This window comes from Ahaetulla prasina, chromosome 14 (assembly GCF_028640845.1).
Source record: "Ahaetulla prasina isolate Xishuangbanna chromosome 14, ASM2864084v1, whole genome shotgun sequence".
NCBI classification, from domain to species: Eukaryota; Metazoa; Chordata; class Lepidosauria; order Squamata; family Colubridae; genus Ahaetulla; species Ahaetulla prasina.
The window spans coordinates 11,997,847-12,013,868 of NC_080552.1; the positions used below are offsets into that span (position 1 = coordinate 11,997,847).

Sequence of the window (16,022 nt, forward strand, 5' to 3'; positions counted from 1 at the left end):
TGACAGTGAGGAGGCTGGGGAGGAACATCAGCCAGTCCTGGAACCTGAGGATGGCTCTGACAAGGGCTCTGTGTCAGAAGCAGAGATGGGGTCAGGGCCATCTGGGAGTTATGTGCTGCCTCCGGAGCCTCCAAAGTCAGACATCAGAGAGACAGAAGAACAGTGTTCCTAGTGTGCACATGTGCAGAGCTGCCAGAAGGCAAGAAGAGTTAAAACAAAATGGACGACTTGGGAGTAAGGCCTGGAGACGATTGGCCCCTCCCATAAGAGATAACGGAAGAGCAAAGGCATGTGGGCCTTTGCAGGAAGCAACGTTGTGGATGGTATCGGTTTGCACTTTGAAGCTCCGTTTTTGACTTTGTGTTTCCATGTGGCCTTGCCAAGATAATTGCCAATTAGGTCTTTGGCAGCGCGTCAAAGAAGATAAAGGTGGGTGTTTACCAGCCTTATCCGAAGGACTGTGGCAGACTTCTGTTGGACTGTTTATAAACTCTTGGTGATTCAGCACATGCTGCGAATGAAAGGAAGTCACAGCTGTTAAAAATTTTAAAAAGGGGTTTTGGGACTAATTATGTGCTTTTGACTATATCAGGAAGCCTAGGTCAGAACAGGACAGACAGATGGGTGGCGCGTATATGGAGGGATGGACGGATAGACAAACAAGAGAAAGCTGTCCATGCTAAAAATCCGTTCTCTTGAACAGTTAATCCAGTCCCCAGTGACAACGCCACTTGGGCTGATCATGTTGAAGACCACATCCGAAGAGCTGGCCTGCCCACGGGAGGACCTCAGCATCGCACGGAAGGAGGAGCTGCGGAAGCTGCTCCTGGAGCAGGTCCAGAATGTCCTTGGGCTTCTCACAGGTTAGTGAGACAGGAAAACCCAGGTTGTACTGCAGCTGACAAGGGTAGCTGGCAATATTCCCTTTTGAATGGCTGCCAAAGCGCCTTTAATTTAATTTAATTTTATGTACGTATTTGTTAAATTTATTTGCCTCCTACCTAGCCACGGGGCTACTCTAAGCCAGGGATACCTAAGCTGTGGGTTGTGGACCAGCACTGGTCTGCGGCATCCCAGCAACCGGGCCATGCAAAGCCCCATCGCGACTTTTAAGATGTGGGGAGTTCAACTCCCAGAATTTCCAGGCCAGCCATGAAATATTAAGTGGGAGTTTTTAAATATTGAGACGTTGAAATTAAAGAGGTATACTGAGTAATTTTTATTAAATGGTTACAAAATGGATCTACAGGGGATAATCGAGGCAAATGAAGAAATAATTTTAATGCTCAAAACATGCCTGAAACTATAAAGAACAATAAGGAGACAAGGGGATTGTCTGAAGATAAAGAAATGAGCAAAGGTGGGGTTCGCTTAGCATATTTTTGAGAGTATAAGATGCACCTTTTCCCCCCCCAAAAAAGAAGGTGAAAATCTGGGTGCGTCTTATACTCCAAATGTCGCCCTGCCCAGCTTGTCAAATGGAGGTTTCAGAGGCCGAAAAAAGCATTAGAAAAGAAGCTTCAGAAAAGAAGCCCCCAAACAGCTTCAGAGGCTTTTTTTCCGAAGCTGTTTCGGAGGCTTTCAGAGGCAGAAGAAAAAAGCAAGGCAACAGAGCTCACAACCAAGGAACCTGTTGCTAAAATTCTCCTCTGGGAACAGCTGATTGGGGGTATTCCGGGAGGCCCAATCCACCTGCCAATCAGCTTTTTTCCTATTTTCCGCCCCAAAAACTAAGGTGCCTCTTATACTCCGAAAAATACGGTACCTTCCCTACCGGTTTGCAAACGTGAGCGCGCACGCGCAAGCAAAACAAGCACACACCACCTCTGCGCATGTTCACGGCCTTCTGCGCAAGCCCAGTAGTCGCACATTACGTCTGGGTGGGTCGGCGGAACCTCCTGCAGTTGTCGCTACCGGTTCGCGCGATCCAGAGAGAACCGGCTGAATCCCACGACTGGAAATGAGTGTAGAACTACTCAACAATTGGGGGACGACAAACATGATATTCAAGAAATAAGATGAGAAATTAGAAGAAGAAGTGGAAGGGAATTATTTCTTTTTTTTAATGGCATAGTTTCACTGGATGTCTTTGAAGTCTAATACTGTAAAAGAACACTTTCCCACACTGTACATTATTTTAAATGCCCCTGTTACGTTTCCCCATCAATCTCTCCTTTTTTTTTTTTCCTGAAACAAAAACAGTGTTAGGACCTCAGGAGAGTACAAATAGACACATTATTTTTTTTAATTTTTTTCTATTAAATACTTTTTATTTTAAAAAAAACAAGACATAACAGACACTAACATAAAACATATACTCGTTTCGGTATTCCTCTATTATTTACATTTTTCCCCTCTCATTTCCTTTAATTATACTTATCTTTTTTGTCCCATTATTCCTTATTTCTGTATATATTCCATCGTACCGGTCATTATAACAATTCATTTTCTTTCATGCACTACCCTTTTACACATTATTTTTAACAGTCCACTGACTCAAATCCGAACCCTAAATAACCTCACATTTCTTGCCAAAATAACCCTCTTCATTATCAGTTTTATTTCTGGAAATCCTGCTGTATCTTAAGACCTCCTATCCATTTTTTTGTTTTCTGCTAAGAGAGAGATGTTATCAGCGTTCTCCTTCGTATTCCTATGGGTTTTGTTTTTTTTTTCAAAAATACAGTCAGGAATCTGGCCCTCATTGACAGGTAAAGAGACCATGACACACAGACTGCAAGTCATCAACGCTTGAGGTTAAACCACGTTTTCAAATTCCCCAAATTCCACTGACGTGCTTGAAATAAACGTACTTGTTAACCGAGGCTCGGCACTGAATATGCAAGCGGATTTGCATATTCTGCTGAGACTTGGCTCTTCTTTTGTGACAGGTATTTTGGAGAGCATTTGGGATAAATACAGTGTTACGGCTGCCACCCCGCCACCATCTCCGACGGCCAGAGAAAGTGGTAAAAATCTTTTTGTTTCTCCTTCACTTCAGTATCCGTACCAGGTAGTCCTCGACTTACAACCATTTGCTTAGCGATCTTTCGAAATTACAACAGCACTGAAGAAAGGGATGTGCAACCGGTCCTCGCGCTTTGCAACGTTCACCGTTAACATGATCACAATTTGGGTGCTTGGCAACCGGCATGTATTTACAAAGTTTGCAGCATTCCGGGATTACGGGATGGCTCCATCGGCGACCTTTCCGGCCAGCTTCCTACAAGCAAAGTCAATGGGGGAAGATGCGTTTGCTTTAATAATCGCATGATCTGCTTAACAACCAGGGCAAAAATGGTGGTAAAATTAGGCACAACGTGCTTAACAATGACCTTGCTTAAGAGTGGAAATTCTGGTCCCCCCTTGTAGTTGTAAGTCAAGCACTGCCTGTAATTCTTAGTGACATCTACATCGTCATCATCATCTTTATTTAACAACCGCATAATCCCTTGCGGGCTGGAGTCTGGGCAACTGAATGGAGCTAGCGGAGTGTTTTAATGGCCAGATGCCCTTCCTATTGCCAATGCAGAGTTTTGTTCAGCAGATATATTCTCAATGTGCCCAGAGAGAGAAATATCACTCCTCTTAGTAACACCTACATCTTGGGGGGGGGGGAGTCAGTATCTGGGACTAGGGAAGGAAGACAAGATGGCTTCTATACAATAAAGCTTGAAAGTTGTACAGAAGTCGCCGTGGTATAGCTTATTTTGACGATGTTGTTGCTCTAGGGATAACAGCAGTGGTGGGATTCAGCCGGTTCGAGAGAACCGCTAGTTAGCTTTTTGAGCTGTCTGGCAAACTGGTTGTTGGAAGAAATCATTAGGATAGAGAACCAGTTGTTAAATTACTTGAATCCCACCACTGGATAACAGTGACCGTAGGTTGTGGGGATTTGATTGTGGTGGATTTGTGGTGTGTCCTAGGGCTCCCGGCCCTTACGAATTAGCGTTTTGCAACCTCGGCAGCTTTCAGATGTGTCCTGGCTGGAGAATTCCGGGAGTTGAAGTCAGTCCACGCATCTTAAAAGTTGCCAAGGTTGAGTAACGCTGCATTAGGCAGTCACGTTGCAGGTTTGCTCCTTGTCCGAGCAAACTTTCTAATGACTTCCACTGTCTGACCTCTTTCTCAACAGACAGAGCAGTTCATCAGGCTGAGAAGCCTAAACCAGGGTACAATAATTCACGTTAATTAAAGCCACCTTATGAAATGGCAATGACTTGCTGTCTCATTAGCACAAATTGCTCCCCACACGGACAGCCAGCTCTGGCTGTCAGTTCATTTAAAAAAAAAGAAGGGCTCCTGCCTGATATTGGCTGCCCAGTTTTAATTAGGGGAGACCAGAAGCTCACTTCAGAAATGTGAGATGGTGGACAATTAAGCTGGTAACCCCGAAGGTCCTCTTCTGAATGACTTATTTCAAGAGCAAGTCAGCAGGATTTTCTGTCTATTCCACTAAGCTGCTGGGGTTAAACAAAAAAAAAAAAAAGGATTCAGGTATACTTCTGCCTATGATTCTAATCAGTGGTGAAATGTAAAATTCATTACTACTGGTTTTGTGGGTGTGGCTTGGTGGGGGGCTAATGTGATTGGGTGGCATGGCCAACTTTTTTTTTTTACTTTTAAAAGCATTTTTTCTACAACCTTTTCGGCCGAAGAGGTGTAAAAAAATGCTTTTAAAAGGCTCTGACGATCCCAGCTGAGCCGCGCGATCGTCAAAAGGCTTTTTTTTTTTAACTTTTAAAAGATTTTTTTTTTTTTTGGCCGAAGAAATGTTGCATTAGGAGCCCTGGTGGCGCAGTGATTAGAATGTGGTATTGCAGGCTGACTCTGCCCGCAGTCTGGAGTTCAATCCTGACTGATTGAAGGTTGACTCAGCCTTCCATCCTTCTGAGGTTGGTAAAATGAGGACCCAGATTGCTGGGGGCAAGAGGCTGACTCTGTAAAGCGCTTAGAAAGGGCTGTAAAAACACTGAAGCAGTGTATAAGTCTAAGTGCTGCTGCTATGGCTATTCCTTCCTTCCTTCCGTCCTTCCTTCCTTCTTCCTTCCCTCCTTCCTTCCTTCCTTCCATCCATCCATGGTGCACAGTGGTTAGAATGCAGTATTGCAGGCTGATTCTGCCCACTATCAGCAGTTCGATCCTGACAGGCTCAAAGTTGACTCAGCCTTCCATCCTTCCAAGGTTGGTAAAATGAGGACCCAGATTGCTGGGGGCAAGACGCTGACTCTGTAAACTGCTTAGAGAGGGAGCTGTAAAAGCACCGTGAAGCAGTATATGAGTCTTAAGTGCTATTGCTATATTGTTGGCAAGTCTTAGGATGACTGGACTTAACCTGTATGCGTGTGCTTTTTTCCTGTACAGGCGATCTCTTCAGTAGCCTGTTGCAGAATCCCAGTGCGGCCAAATTACTGAACCAGCCAATCCCCGTCCTTGACTCAGAGAGCGAATACGTTTGTTCCCTGGCTTTGGAGTGCCTAGCCCACCTCTTCAGCTGGATCCCTCTGTCGACCAGTATCACTCCATCCCTCCTCACCACCATCTTCCATTTCGCCCGCTTCGGCTGCGACACCCGCGTCAGGAAGATGTCCTCCATCAACGGCAGCAGCCAGAACGCTTCCTTGAGTCACGAACGTGGCCAGCTGGGCGTGCTGGCCATGTCCTGCATCAATGAACTCATGTCGAAGAACTGCGTGCCTGTGGAATTCGAGGAGTACTTACTCCGGATGTTCCAGCAGACCTTCTACCTCCTCCAGAAGATCACCAAGGAGAACAACGCCCATTCGGTGAAGAGCCGGCTAGAACAGCTGGACGAGAGGTAAGATTGGACGAATCAAGCCAAACCGCTCTTTGAACTTAATTTCAAGATTACCTTTGCCGATGACTTGTTATGCATGGTGTGTCTAATCGCCTTTTTTCAGAGTCCCGGGACGGAGGCGGGGAAAACAGCCAGGTAAGTGTGACCCAGGTACGTTGGCCGTGGGGCGGTCGTCTTGGCAGAAAGGAGCTTGTGGTGGGGTAGGAGTTGTGTTTCTTCTCCCACCCCCCCTCCAAACCTCCCCGTTTGTTACAGTTTGACTGCAGGTCTGAGGTGGTTCAAGATCTCAATTTGCTTCCCATTCGGTTGTTGCTGTAAGCAGCCGAAGAGACGCGGTGAGGTAATGGGATATCGGTGGTTTTCTGGTTGGCAATCTTCCTTCGGAAGGAAGGGGTGGATGGGCCCGGTTTTGAGGGAAGAGAAGAGGCCTTAGGAAGGTGTTCTTCCCCAAATTGGATGGTCTCCTGAGGCAGAGGGTGGCATTCAGCAGGTTGTGACCAGTTCTGGAGAACCAGTAGTGGAAATTTTGAGGAGTTCGGAGAACCGGTAAATACCACTTGTGACTGGCTCCATTTCCATCTATTCTCTGCCTCCCGAGTCCCAGCTGAATGGGAGGAAATGGAGATTTTACAGTATCCTTCCCTTCGAGTGGGGAAGGAATGGAGATTTTTACAGTATCCTTCCCCTGGAGTGGGGTGGGAATGGAGATTTTACAGTATCCTTCCCCTGGAGTGGGGAGGGAATGGAGATTTTACAGTATCCTTCCCCTGGAGTGGGGAGGGAATGGAGATTTTAGAATATCCTTCCTCTGGAGTGGGGTGGGAATGGAGATTTTACAGTATCCTTCCCCTGGAGTGGGGAGGGAATGGAGATTTTAGAATATCCTTCCTCTGGAGTGGGGAGGGAATGGAGATTTTACAGTATCCTTCCCCTGGAGTGGGGAGGGAATGGAGATTTTAGAATATCCTTCCCCTGGAGTGGGGTGGGAATGGAGATTTTACAGTATCCTTCCCCTGGAGTGGGGAGGGAATGGAGATTTTAGAATATCCTTCCCCTGGAGTGGGGAGGGAATGGAGATTTTACAGTATCCTTCCCCTGCCACGCCTACCAGGCCATGCCACGCCCACAGAACCGGTAGTAAAAAACTTTGAATCCCACCACTGTCCTGAGGGCTGCATTGGCCAAGGGCGGTGGGTCATGCAGTCAGCTCTTCTCCAGGACAGCCTCTTGGAGAAAGTGAGGGCAGAATTTTAGTGTTCTTTTCTTTTCTTTCTTTCGTTTCAAAGCGTCATAGGAACAACTTCAGGTAGGGTAGTAATTGGAATGAATTTAGCTGCTTGGAAATAAATTATGTCAGAAAAGCATTCCAAAAGCAGATTCTGTTCTTTTCTTTCTTTCGTTTCAAAGCGTCATAGGAACAACTTCAGGTAGGGTAGTAATTGGAATGAATTTAGCTGCTTGGAAATAAATTATGTCAGAAAAGCATTCCAAAAGCAGATTCTGTTCTTTCTTTCTGATTTCCTTCTGGAATGGTGTGGTAGCCTGGAGGTGAAGCTCTTGCCTCACAATCAGGAGGCTGTGAGTTCTATCCTAGGTAGAGGCTGATATTTCTCTCCCTGGGCACAATGAGAATATAACTGCTGAACAAAACTCCACATTGGCGACAGGAAAGCCATCCGGCCAGTAAACATCCTTCTAGCTCCATTCAGTTGGCCAGACTTCACCCCGCAAGGGATTATGGGGTCTTTAAAAGATAATGATGATTTCTGATTTCCTTCTCCTTGCCAATGCCTTTTTAAAGCAAGCATCCCTTTGACTAGATTCTGCCTGGATTTCGGTTTGTTTTTTGTTGTGGGGTTTTGTTTTTTTTGTTTTTTTTCCGGACTCCATCCAAAAAGCCTCCGGGCTTGTTTTGACAGCAGTTGAGGAAAGGGCCTAAAGCAGAAAGGGAACATTTTAGGTTTTGGCAAGCGTTGTTGACATGGAGGTTGGCAGGAGCAGTTACAGAATGCAGCCCTCGCATTTTGCCACTGATCTGCTGGGCATCCCATTCAGCCGTAGCTGGCAGGAAAATTTCTGCCTGCACAGTCGGAACTGTCGCTGGAATGTTGCTTTCTTTTTAAAAAAAAATGGAACAAACCAAAAACTCTTAGAAAAAAGCTGGTGTAGACTGTTGACCTTGAGAGGGAGATTTTTCTTCAATATATGTGAGTCACTTGAGAACACCGGTCGGATCGTAACGATACCCAGTTAATCTCTTTGGCAGCACGGAAGCTTCCAGCCTAATCTGGCTTCCAACCTCGCAGATTTGAGATTTCCCTCAATAAATCAAACCCCCCCGAAACCATCTCCTCACTCCTCCATCGATCACATGCTCCAATCACCAACCATCCCATCTCGAGACAGCCCTCCGACCACTCCTTCTCCAGATGCAGGATCGGCTTGACCTTGACCGACAGGAAGGATGCTATTATGTCTAAAGACAACCCCTCTACTAAATCCCGTCCTCCTACTTTCCCACACATGAGAAGGTGGCAGCACGGAAGCTTCTGGCCTAATATGGCTTCCAAAGCTGACACTCTTATTAATTCTCATCTCTGGACCAGTGTTTCTCAACCATGGCCGTTTTGAGTTCTGTGGAGTTCAGGTCTCGGAATTCCACAGACAACCATGCTACGATGGAATTCTGGGAGCTGAAGTCCAGATGTCCTGGAAATTGAAGTCCAGAAATATTGCTCTGGACCTTCTAGACCAGGGGTCTCCAACCTTGGCAACTTTAAGCCTGGCTGGGGAATTCTAGGAGTTGAAGTCCTCCAGGCTTAAAGTTGCCAAGGTTGGAGACCCCTTGTCTAGACCCATGGCTGGTGTGGAATTCTGGGAGTTGAAGTCCACACATCTCAAAGTAGCCAAGATTGTGAAACGTTGCGCTGGACCTTCTAACCTCCCCTATTTGATCTCTTCGCGCCATATTCCTTTTCTATAATTCTTTCCTACTTGGGGGTGGGGTGGGGCTGATAGTCAGTGAAATCTCTGTTAAACCTGGATGGTTGCCCTAGCAACTACAGCTGCTGTGGATTGGCTTAAGGGAGTGCTAAATTGGGAGGAAAAACAGGATGAGATTAAGTCTTTCAAAAGCTGGTTGAAGTCTCCAAGTTGAGATTTTCTTTCCCATCTCCCTTGCTTGCTTTGCAAAATCCCATCAATTCCTTCCTTCATATTACCAGCAGCCCTTCTCTTCTCTTACAGGTAGGACAATCTGAAAGCTAGAGCAGGCAGGGGATAAGAGATCCTAGAGTCACAAGTCAGACAGTCCTGGTTTAAAGTCAGGATCTCAGCCCTGATTTAAGATTGGATTTCAGTTATGGTCCTTGTATGAGCCCAAGAGTTATTGGAGGAAGAGTAGAGTAGAGTAGAGTAGAATAGAATAGAATAGAATAGAATAGAATAGAATAGAATAGAATAGAATAGAATAGAATAGAATAGAATAGAATAGAATAGAATATGGAGTAGAATAGAATAGGATAGGATTGGATTGGATTGGATTGGATTGGATTGGATTCTTTATTGGCCAAGTGTGATTGGACACACAAGGAATTTGTCTTTGGTGCATATGCTCTCAGTGTACATAAAGAAAAGAAAAGAAATATATTCATCAAGAATCATAAGATGCAATACTTAGTGATAGTCAAGGTTATTAATAAGCTATCAAACCATATTAGTAAACAAATAAAACAATATAAATTGAAAGATACAAGCAACATGGTTAAAGTAATAAGTGGGAAGAGATAGATACTAGTAAGGAAAAGAAGAAGAATAGTAATACAGTCTTAGTAAATTATTTGACAGTGTTGTGGGAATTAGTTGTTTAGCAGAGTGATGACATTTGGGGAAAAACTGTTCTTATGTCTAGTTGTTCTGGTGTGCAGTGCTCTATAGCGTCGTTTTGAGGGTAGGAGTTGAAACAGTTTATGTCCAGGATATCAGGGGTCTGTAGATATTTTCACAGCCCTCTTTTTGACTCGTGCAGTATACAGGTCCTCAGTGGAAGACAGGTTGGTAGTCATTGTATTTTCTGCAGTTCTAATGATCCTCTGAAGTCTGTGTCTGTCTTGTTGGGTTGCAGAACCAAACCAGACAGTTATAGAGGTGCAGACGACAGACTCAATAATTCCTCTGTAGAACTGAATCAGCAGCTCTTTGGGCAAAACAAGAACTGATGTTAGAATTATTTGGAGGATGTACAGAGAGAGAAACATCTGAAAAGTCTTGAAAGGTGGAAAAAATACAACCGGAGCTATAGATGGCCCCTCAGCATTTCTCTGCACCCCAGACCTTTTTCATGGGTGATTTTCTTTGCCATTTGGGGAATGTGAGGTACAAAATGCAGGCCTTTAAGCTTGGCAGGGGCCTAGGATGATCATTTCTCTCCCTAGAACTCCCCAACCTGCACAAAGTAGGTTGTTGGCTTCTCCCATTTTCACAATGCAGTCCTTGAAATTTTGATAGAAATTGTATAAAATATTGCTTTCTTCTATATCAAATAAATGCAAATTTATGATGATCGTATCTAGCTTTGGAAAAGTGAAAAACAGGAACTGCTCAAAAAGAAAAAAAGTTCTACATTGTGGCCCTTTAAATTTTGCGAGTGGACTGAACATAGCTGAAAACCTTGAAGCTGTACTGTATGCTTTGTTTTGTTTTTTTGCATATTTCCTTTGCGTAACCAGAATTTTCAGAATCGGCAGTTTTTATAAAGACCTGATAGGCCATTAAGTTCTGCTTACAGATGGGGGAATCAGACCGAATGAATGTTTGGGATGACAGCTTTGTGTTTTCATTACCTCAGCATTGTATTTATTCTATCAGTTGGTTGGCTTTATGAAAGAAGACGCAGTATTTAGAGAATTATTTATGTCACAGGGTTTTTTTTTACTTTAAAAAGAAGGCTGCATACACTCGTACTTAATGTCACACAATATCTAGACCAGCATTCTGTTGGGAACTCTTAAGTTTGTTAGAAGGAAATCAATATCATGGCTTTCAAACTGCTCTCTCTTCAGGGTAGAAACTTCAGTTGGCAGCATACTCTAGGTTCAGACTTGGACAGAATTCTTAACTACCGTATTTTTCAGAGTATAAGACACACTTCCCCCCCCCCAAAAGAGGGTGAAAATTTGGGTGCATCTTATACATCGAATGTAGCCCCGCCCACCTGCCAGCCCCCCAGAAAATGGAGCGCGCGAAGGCAGTAATAGGCTATGGCAATCCCTGCAGCCTGAAACAGCTGATCTTCGGGAGGCCGATCCAACCGACAATCAGCTGCTTGTGCTAATCAGGCTGTGCTGAAGCTGAAGCTGAAACGGGCTGTTTGCTGCAAGGAGGCAAATTGCTGGGAGGCAGAGGCAGATTTTTTTTTTCTTGTGCTAATCAGGCTGTGCTGAAAATGAAACAGGCTGTTTATTGTTTGCTGCAAGGAGACAAATTGCTGGGAGGCAGAGGCAGATTTTTTTTTTCTTGTTTTCCTTCCCCCAAAAAGGTGGGTGTGTCTTATACTCCGGAGCGTTTTATACTCCGAAAAATACGGTAATCCAGTTTGTCCACCCAATATCGGCAATGATGAAATGCATGAACCATTAAGGGGGTTTCATTGTGGAAGCTCTTAGCTTGAACAAGCACTAAAGTTGCTTTTGACAAGAGTCTTTTTCTGCTATTTCAGGTAATAATGGAAGGAATAATTCCTGCTGCGTAGGTAATAACCGTAGAGCTTTAATTCAATTGTTAAAAATGATGATGAATCTGTTTATCTTGTCAAAGAACAATCAGGTGGCTTTTAATTCCTTATTCTTTGTTGCTTCTTGGCAATCTTCCCATTTGCTTACTGGTGTTCCTTCCTCTTTCTCTTGCAGCTACATAGAGAAGTTTACTGACTTTCTACGCCTTTTTGTGAGTGTCCACTTGAGAAGGATCGAGTCCTACTCACAGTTCCCTGTGGTTGAATTCCTTGCACTGCTGTTCAAATACACATTTCATCAGGTACTCACTCCTTCGAAACGGGCAGCTCTGTTCCCGTGACGTGATCGTTCTCTTGCATAGAAACGTATTTCTGTAAGGTGCAAAACTATTTTCTGTATATTTTGGTTCAGCGGTTCTGCACGAGGACCTCTTGATTGGTTTTTCCTGTTTTGTTTATTAACCTTGTATTTCAAAATAGCGCCCACCTTTGATTGTCTTCTGCAAAACCCGTATGTATGTTTTTCTGTCATTTTACCAACCTTGGAAGGATGAAAGGCTGAGTCAACCTTGCGCTGGTCAGGATCAAACTCCTGGCAGTGGGCAGAGTCAGCCTGCAATAGCACTTAGACTTATATACCACTTCATAGCAATAGCACTTAGAATTATATACTGCTTCATAGTACTTCACAGAGTGCTTTTACAGCCCTCTCTAAGCGGCTTCCAGAGTAAAGCACATTGCCCCCAACAATCCGGGTCCTCATTTTACTGACCTCGGAAGGATGGAAGGCTGAGTCAACCTTGAGCCCGGTGAGATTCGAACTGCCAAATTGCAGGAAACTGGCAGAAGTAGTATGTAGTTAGTTGCAAAGTTGTTCCCGATCCATAGCAACCCCATGGACAATGTTCCACCAGGCCTTCCTGTCCTCCACCATCCTCTGGAGTCCATTTAAGCTCACGCCAACGGCTTCAGTGACTCCATCCAGCCACCTCGTTCTCTGCCGTCCCCTTCTTCTTTTGCCCTCCATCTTTCCCAGCATTAGGCTCTTCTCCAGGGAGTCCTTCTGTTGTGTCTTGCCCGCCCTCAGAGCAGCCGGGGCCTTCTTATCTGCTCCCGAACACGGAGGAATGTATGCCTTCCAGCCCCAGTCCTGGCTCCATGCCCAGACAAACTGCAGAAGAAGGAGCATCTCCCTGCCCCAGCCCTGACTCCATGCCCAGGCAAACGGAGCAGCTAGACCCCTCCCCCTCCTCCACAGCAGGTGAGCCTGAGGAGGGTTTACTCCCAACAACAGCTGATTGGAGTAATCCTCGCATCAGAAGATTGGAAAGGCGGAGGCAACAGAAGGAAGGGAGGGGCAGGCCTTAATGAGTGCTGAGTCATGGAGCCACACCCCATGGCCTATATAAAGGATCTGCTTTCTGGCAGTCTCTGAGTCAGGCAAAAGTCGAACTTATCTTGCTGAAGTCACTTACTGGTCTCCTGCCTGCTCTGAGGACTTTGCTAGGACTTTGGGCAGAGCTGCAGAGGCAAGCCTGATTCGGATTTCCCTGACCCGGCCGTCAGCGGAGGAGTGGGACACGACACCTTCCTTCTCATTAGATGGCCAAATTATTTGAGTTTCCTCTTCAGGATCTGGCCTTCTAAAGAGCAGTATTCTAACTATTTTGCCACCACGGAGCAGAAAGATGCTCCAGGTTTATTCAGAATGTGCCCCTATAAAAAAGAAAAGAAAACCCCTGAATAGGACAGGAAAACGTAAGTTTGTTTTTTAACGGAATGATTTGTTTCATCTGTAAGTCATGTTGTGTGGCTGAACAACCTTTTTTTCATGTGTCTTTTTCAGCCCACCCATGAAGGTTATTTTTCCTGCTTAGATATCTGGGCTCTGTTTTTGGACTATTTGACCAGTAAAATAAAGAATCGCTTGGCAGATAAAGAAGCAGTACTCAACAGGTAAGCCACCGAGTTTGCGGTTCAGGTTGGGTACCAAAAAAAAAAGAAGACATGCCTTGATTACTTGACTCAGTGTTTTTTGCAGTGCTGTTCCCCTGCCTGTCTCCCCTGAAGATTTCAAGGTCCTTGCAGGTTTGCTCAGAAGAGTGAAGATCTTTTAGCTATGTGCTTTGTGTTGGGAAAATTGCGGCCTCTGAAAACAAGCATTCTGGTATCAATACCAAAGGTGTATTCTCACAGAATCTCCTTCATTGCTCTGTGGCACCCATCTTGCCTTCAGACTTTCAGACTGAGTCCTTCGGGAGAAGGGCGGTCTATAAATTAAAATATTATTATTATTATTATTATAGAATAGAATAGAATAGAATAGAATAGAATAGAATAGAATAGAATAGAATAGAATAGAATAGAATAGAATAGAATAGAATTTTATTGGCCAAGTGTGATTGGACACACAAGGAATTTGTCTTGGTGCATATGCTCTCAGTGTACATAAAAGAAAAGATACGTTCATCAAGGTACAACATTTACAACACAATTGATGGTCAATATATCAATATAAATCATAAGGATTGCCAGCAACAAGTTATAGTCATACAGTCATAAGTGGAAAGAGATTGGTGATGGGAACTATGAAACGATTAATAGTAGTGCAGATTCAGTAAATAGTCTGACGGTGTTGAGGGAATTATTTGTTTAGCAGAGTGATGGCCTTCGGGAAAAAACTGTTCTTGTGTCTAGTTGTTCTGGTGTGCGGTGCTCTATAGCGTCGTTTTGAGGGTAGGAGTTGAAACAGTTTATGTCCAGGATGCGAGGGGTCTGTAAATATTTTCACGGCCCTCTTCTTGATTCGTGCAGTATACAGGTCCTCAATGGAAGGCAGGTTGGTAGCAATTATTTTTTCTGCAGTTCTAATTATCCTCTGAAGTCCGTCTTTTTCATATTATTATTATTATTAATATTATTATTATATTATTTCTGAAACATATAAGGAACGGTTGCTGGAATTGGGTATGTCTAGTTTGATGGAAAGAAGGACCAGGGGAGACATAATAGTAGTCTTCCAATATCTCAGGGGCTGCCACAAAGAAGGAGTCATACAGTGGTGGGTTGCCCCCGGTTCGGACCGGTTCTATAGAACCGGTAGAAAAACTGGCATGAGGCTCCGCCCACTGACCAGAACACTATCAAAAGTTATCTGCACATGCGCAGAAGCTTCTGCGCATGTGCAGAAGAGCATGAGCGGCACGATGCGAACTGGTAGTAAAGGTAAATAGAACCCGCCCCTGGAGTCATGCTATTCTCCAAAGCACCTGAAGGCAGGACAAGAAGCAATGGGTGGAAAGTAATCCAGGAGAGAAACAACTTAGAACTAAAGAGGAATTTCCTGACAGTCAGAACAATGAATCAGTGGAACAACATGCCTCCAGAAGTTGTGAATGCTCCAACACTGGAAGTTTTTAAGAAGAGGTTGCATAACCATTTGTCTGAAGTGATCAGAGTTTCCTGCCTAAGCAGAGGGTTTGATTAGAAGACCTCTAAGGTCCCTTCCAACTCTATTCTGTTCTATTCTATTCTATTTGAGTACAGGTGGTCCTCGACTTACAACAGTCCATTTTGTGACCGTTCAAAGTTCTAACGTAAGTGACTTATGGCCATTTTTCACATGTTCAACCGTTGCAGCATCCCGACTGTCACGTGATCAAAATTCAGGTGCTTTACGGCTGACTCACGACGGTCGCCGTGTCCCGGAATCACGTGATCCCCTTTTGCGACCTCCCGACAAGCAAAGTCAACGGAGAAGCCAGTTCCTGGCCCAGGTTCCTCCCCAGCCTCCTCGCTGTCCGACTCCACGGCCAGCTCCGCAGGCTGCTGGAGGACCACAGCAGCCAGATTTCACTTCACAAGGGGCTTAGTAACTTTTCGCCTGCAGCGATTCACTTAACAGCTGTGGCCGAGAAAAGTCGTCAGCTGGGGCAAAACTCGCTTAACAAACGCCTCCCTTCAGAAACACAAATTTTGGGCTCGGTTTGTGGTCGTAAGTCAAGGACCGCCTGTACTATTTGCTTGGGAAAGAGAAGAAACCATAGTCCTGTGCTGACGAACCGTTCTTGCGTGCTGACCCGTGTGCTGGAAGTGGCACGCAAAACCGTCCTGTGCCAAATGCGCGGCCTCTCCAGCTCAAACGCACGCCGGTGAGCTGGATGTCGCGCGCACGGTGCCGGCGACCCCGGAAGTGCGGCGATCCACCCCGGAAGGCCAGGTGCCGGCTCGCACATGCGCAATGGACCGCTGCACTTCAGGGATCCGCCGGCACCGCATGTGTGAGGCCGCACATTCGGCACAGGATGGTTTCGCGTGCCACTTCCGGCACGCATGCCATGGGTTCGCCAACACTGCCATAATCCATTCATGTGGAATTGCGGTCGGCACGTGGACTTATGAGCTGTTTCACTTGAAACCACTGGTAGGAGTCAGTCTGGAATGCACAGCATCTTAAATGCATATTAAATATCC

The 16,022-nt window shown here is 45.1% G+C and overlaps 1 protein-coding gene across 3 annotated transcripts in view; it reads left to right on the forward strand.

The window, feature by feature from the left end:
- The window catches only part of XPO6 (exportin 6), a 69,007-nt gene that overhangs the window by 15,134 nt on the left and 37,851 nt on the right, over nucleotides 1-16,022 (forward strand). For all 3 annotated transcript variants that reach the window (XM_058156901.1, XM_058156900.1, XM_058156899.1), the window contains exons 5-9: nucleotides 704-863; nucleotides 2,892-2,969; nucleotides 5,365-5,818; nucleotides 11,725-11,851; nucleotides 13,396-13,505. In XM_058156901.1, the coding sequence (XP_058012884.1) occupies nucleotides 704-863; nucleotides 2,892-2,969; nucleotides 5,365-5,818; nucleotides 11,725-11,851; nucleotides 13,396-13,505 (929 nt within the window). The remainder of the gene's footprint in view (nucleotides 1-703; nucleotides 864-2,891; nucleotides 2,970-5,364; nucleotides 5,819-11,724; nucleotides 11,852-13,395; nucleotides 13,506-16,022) is intronic.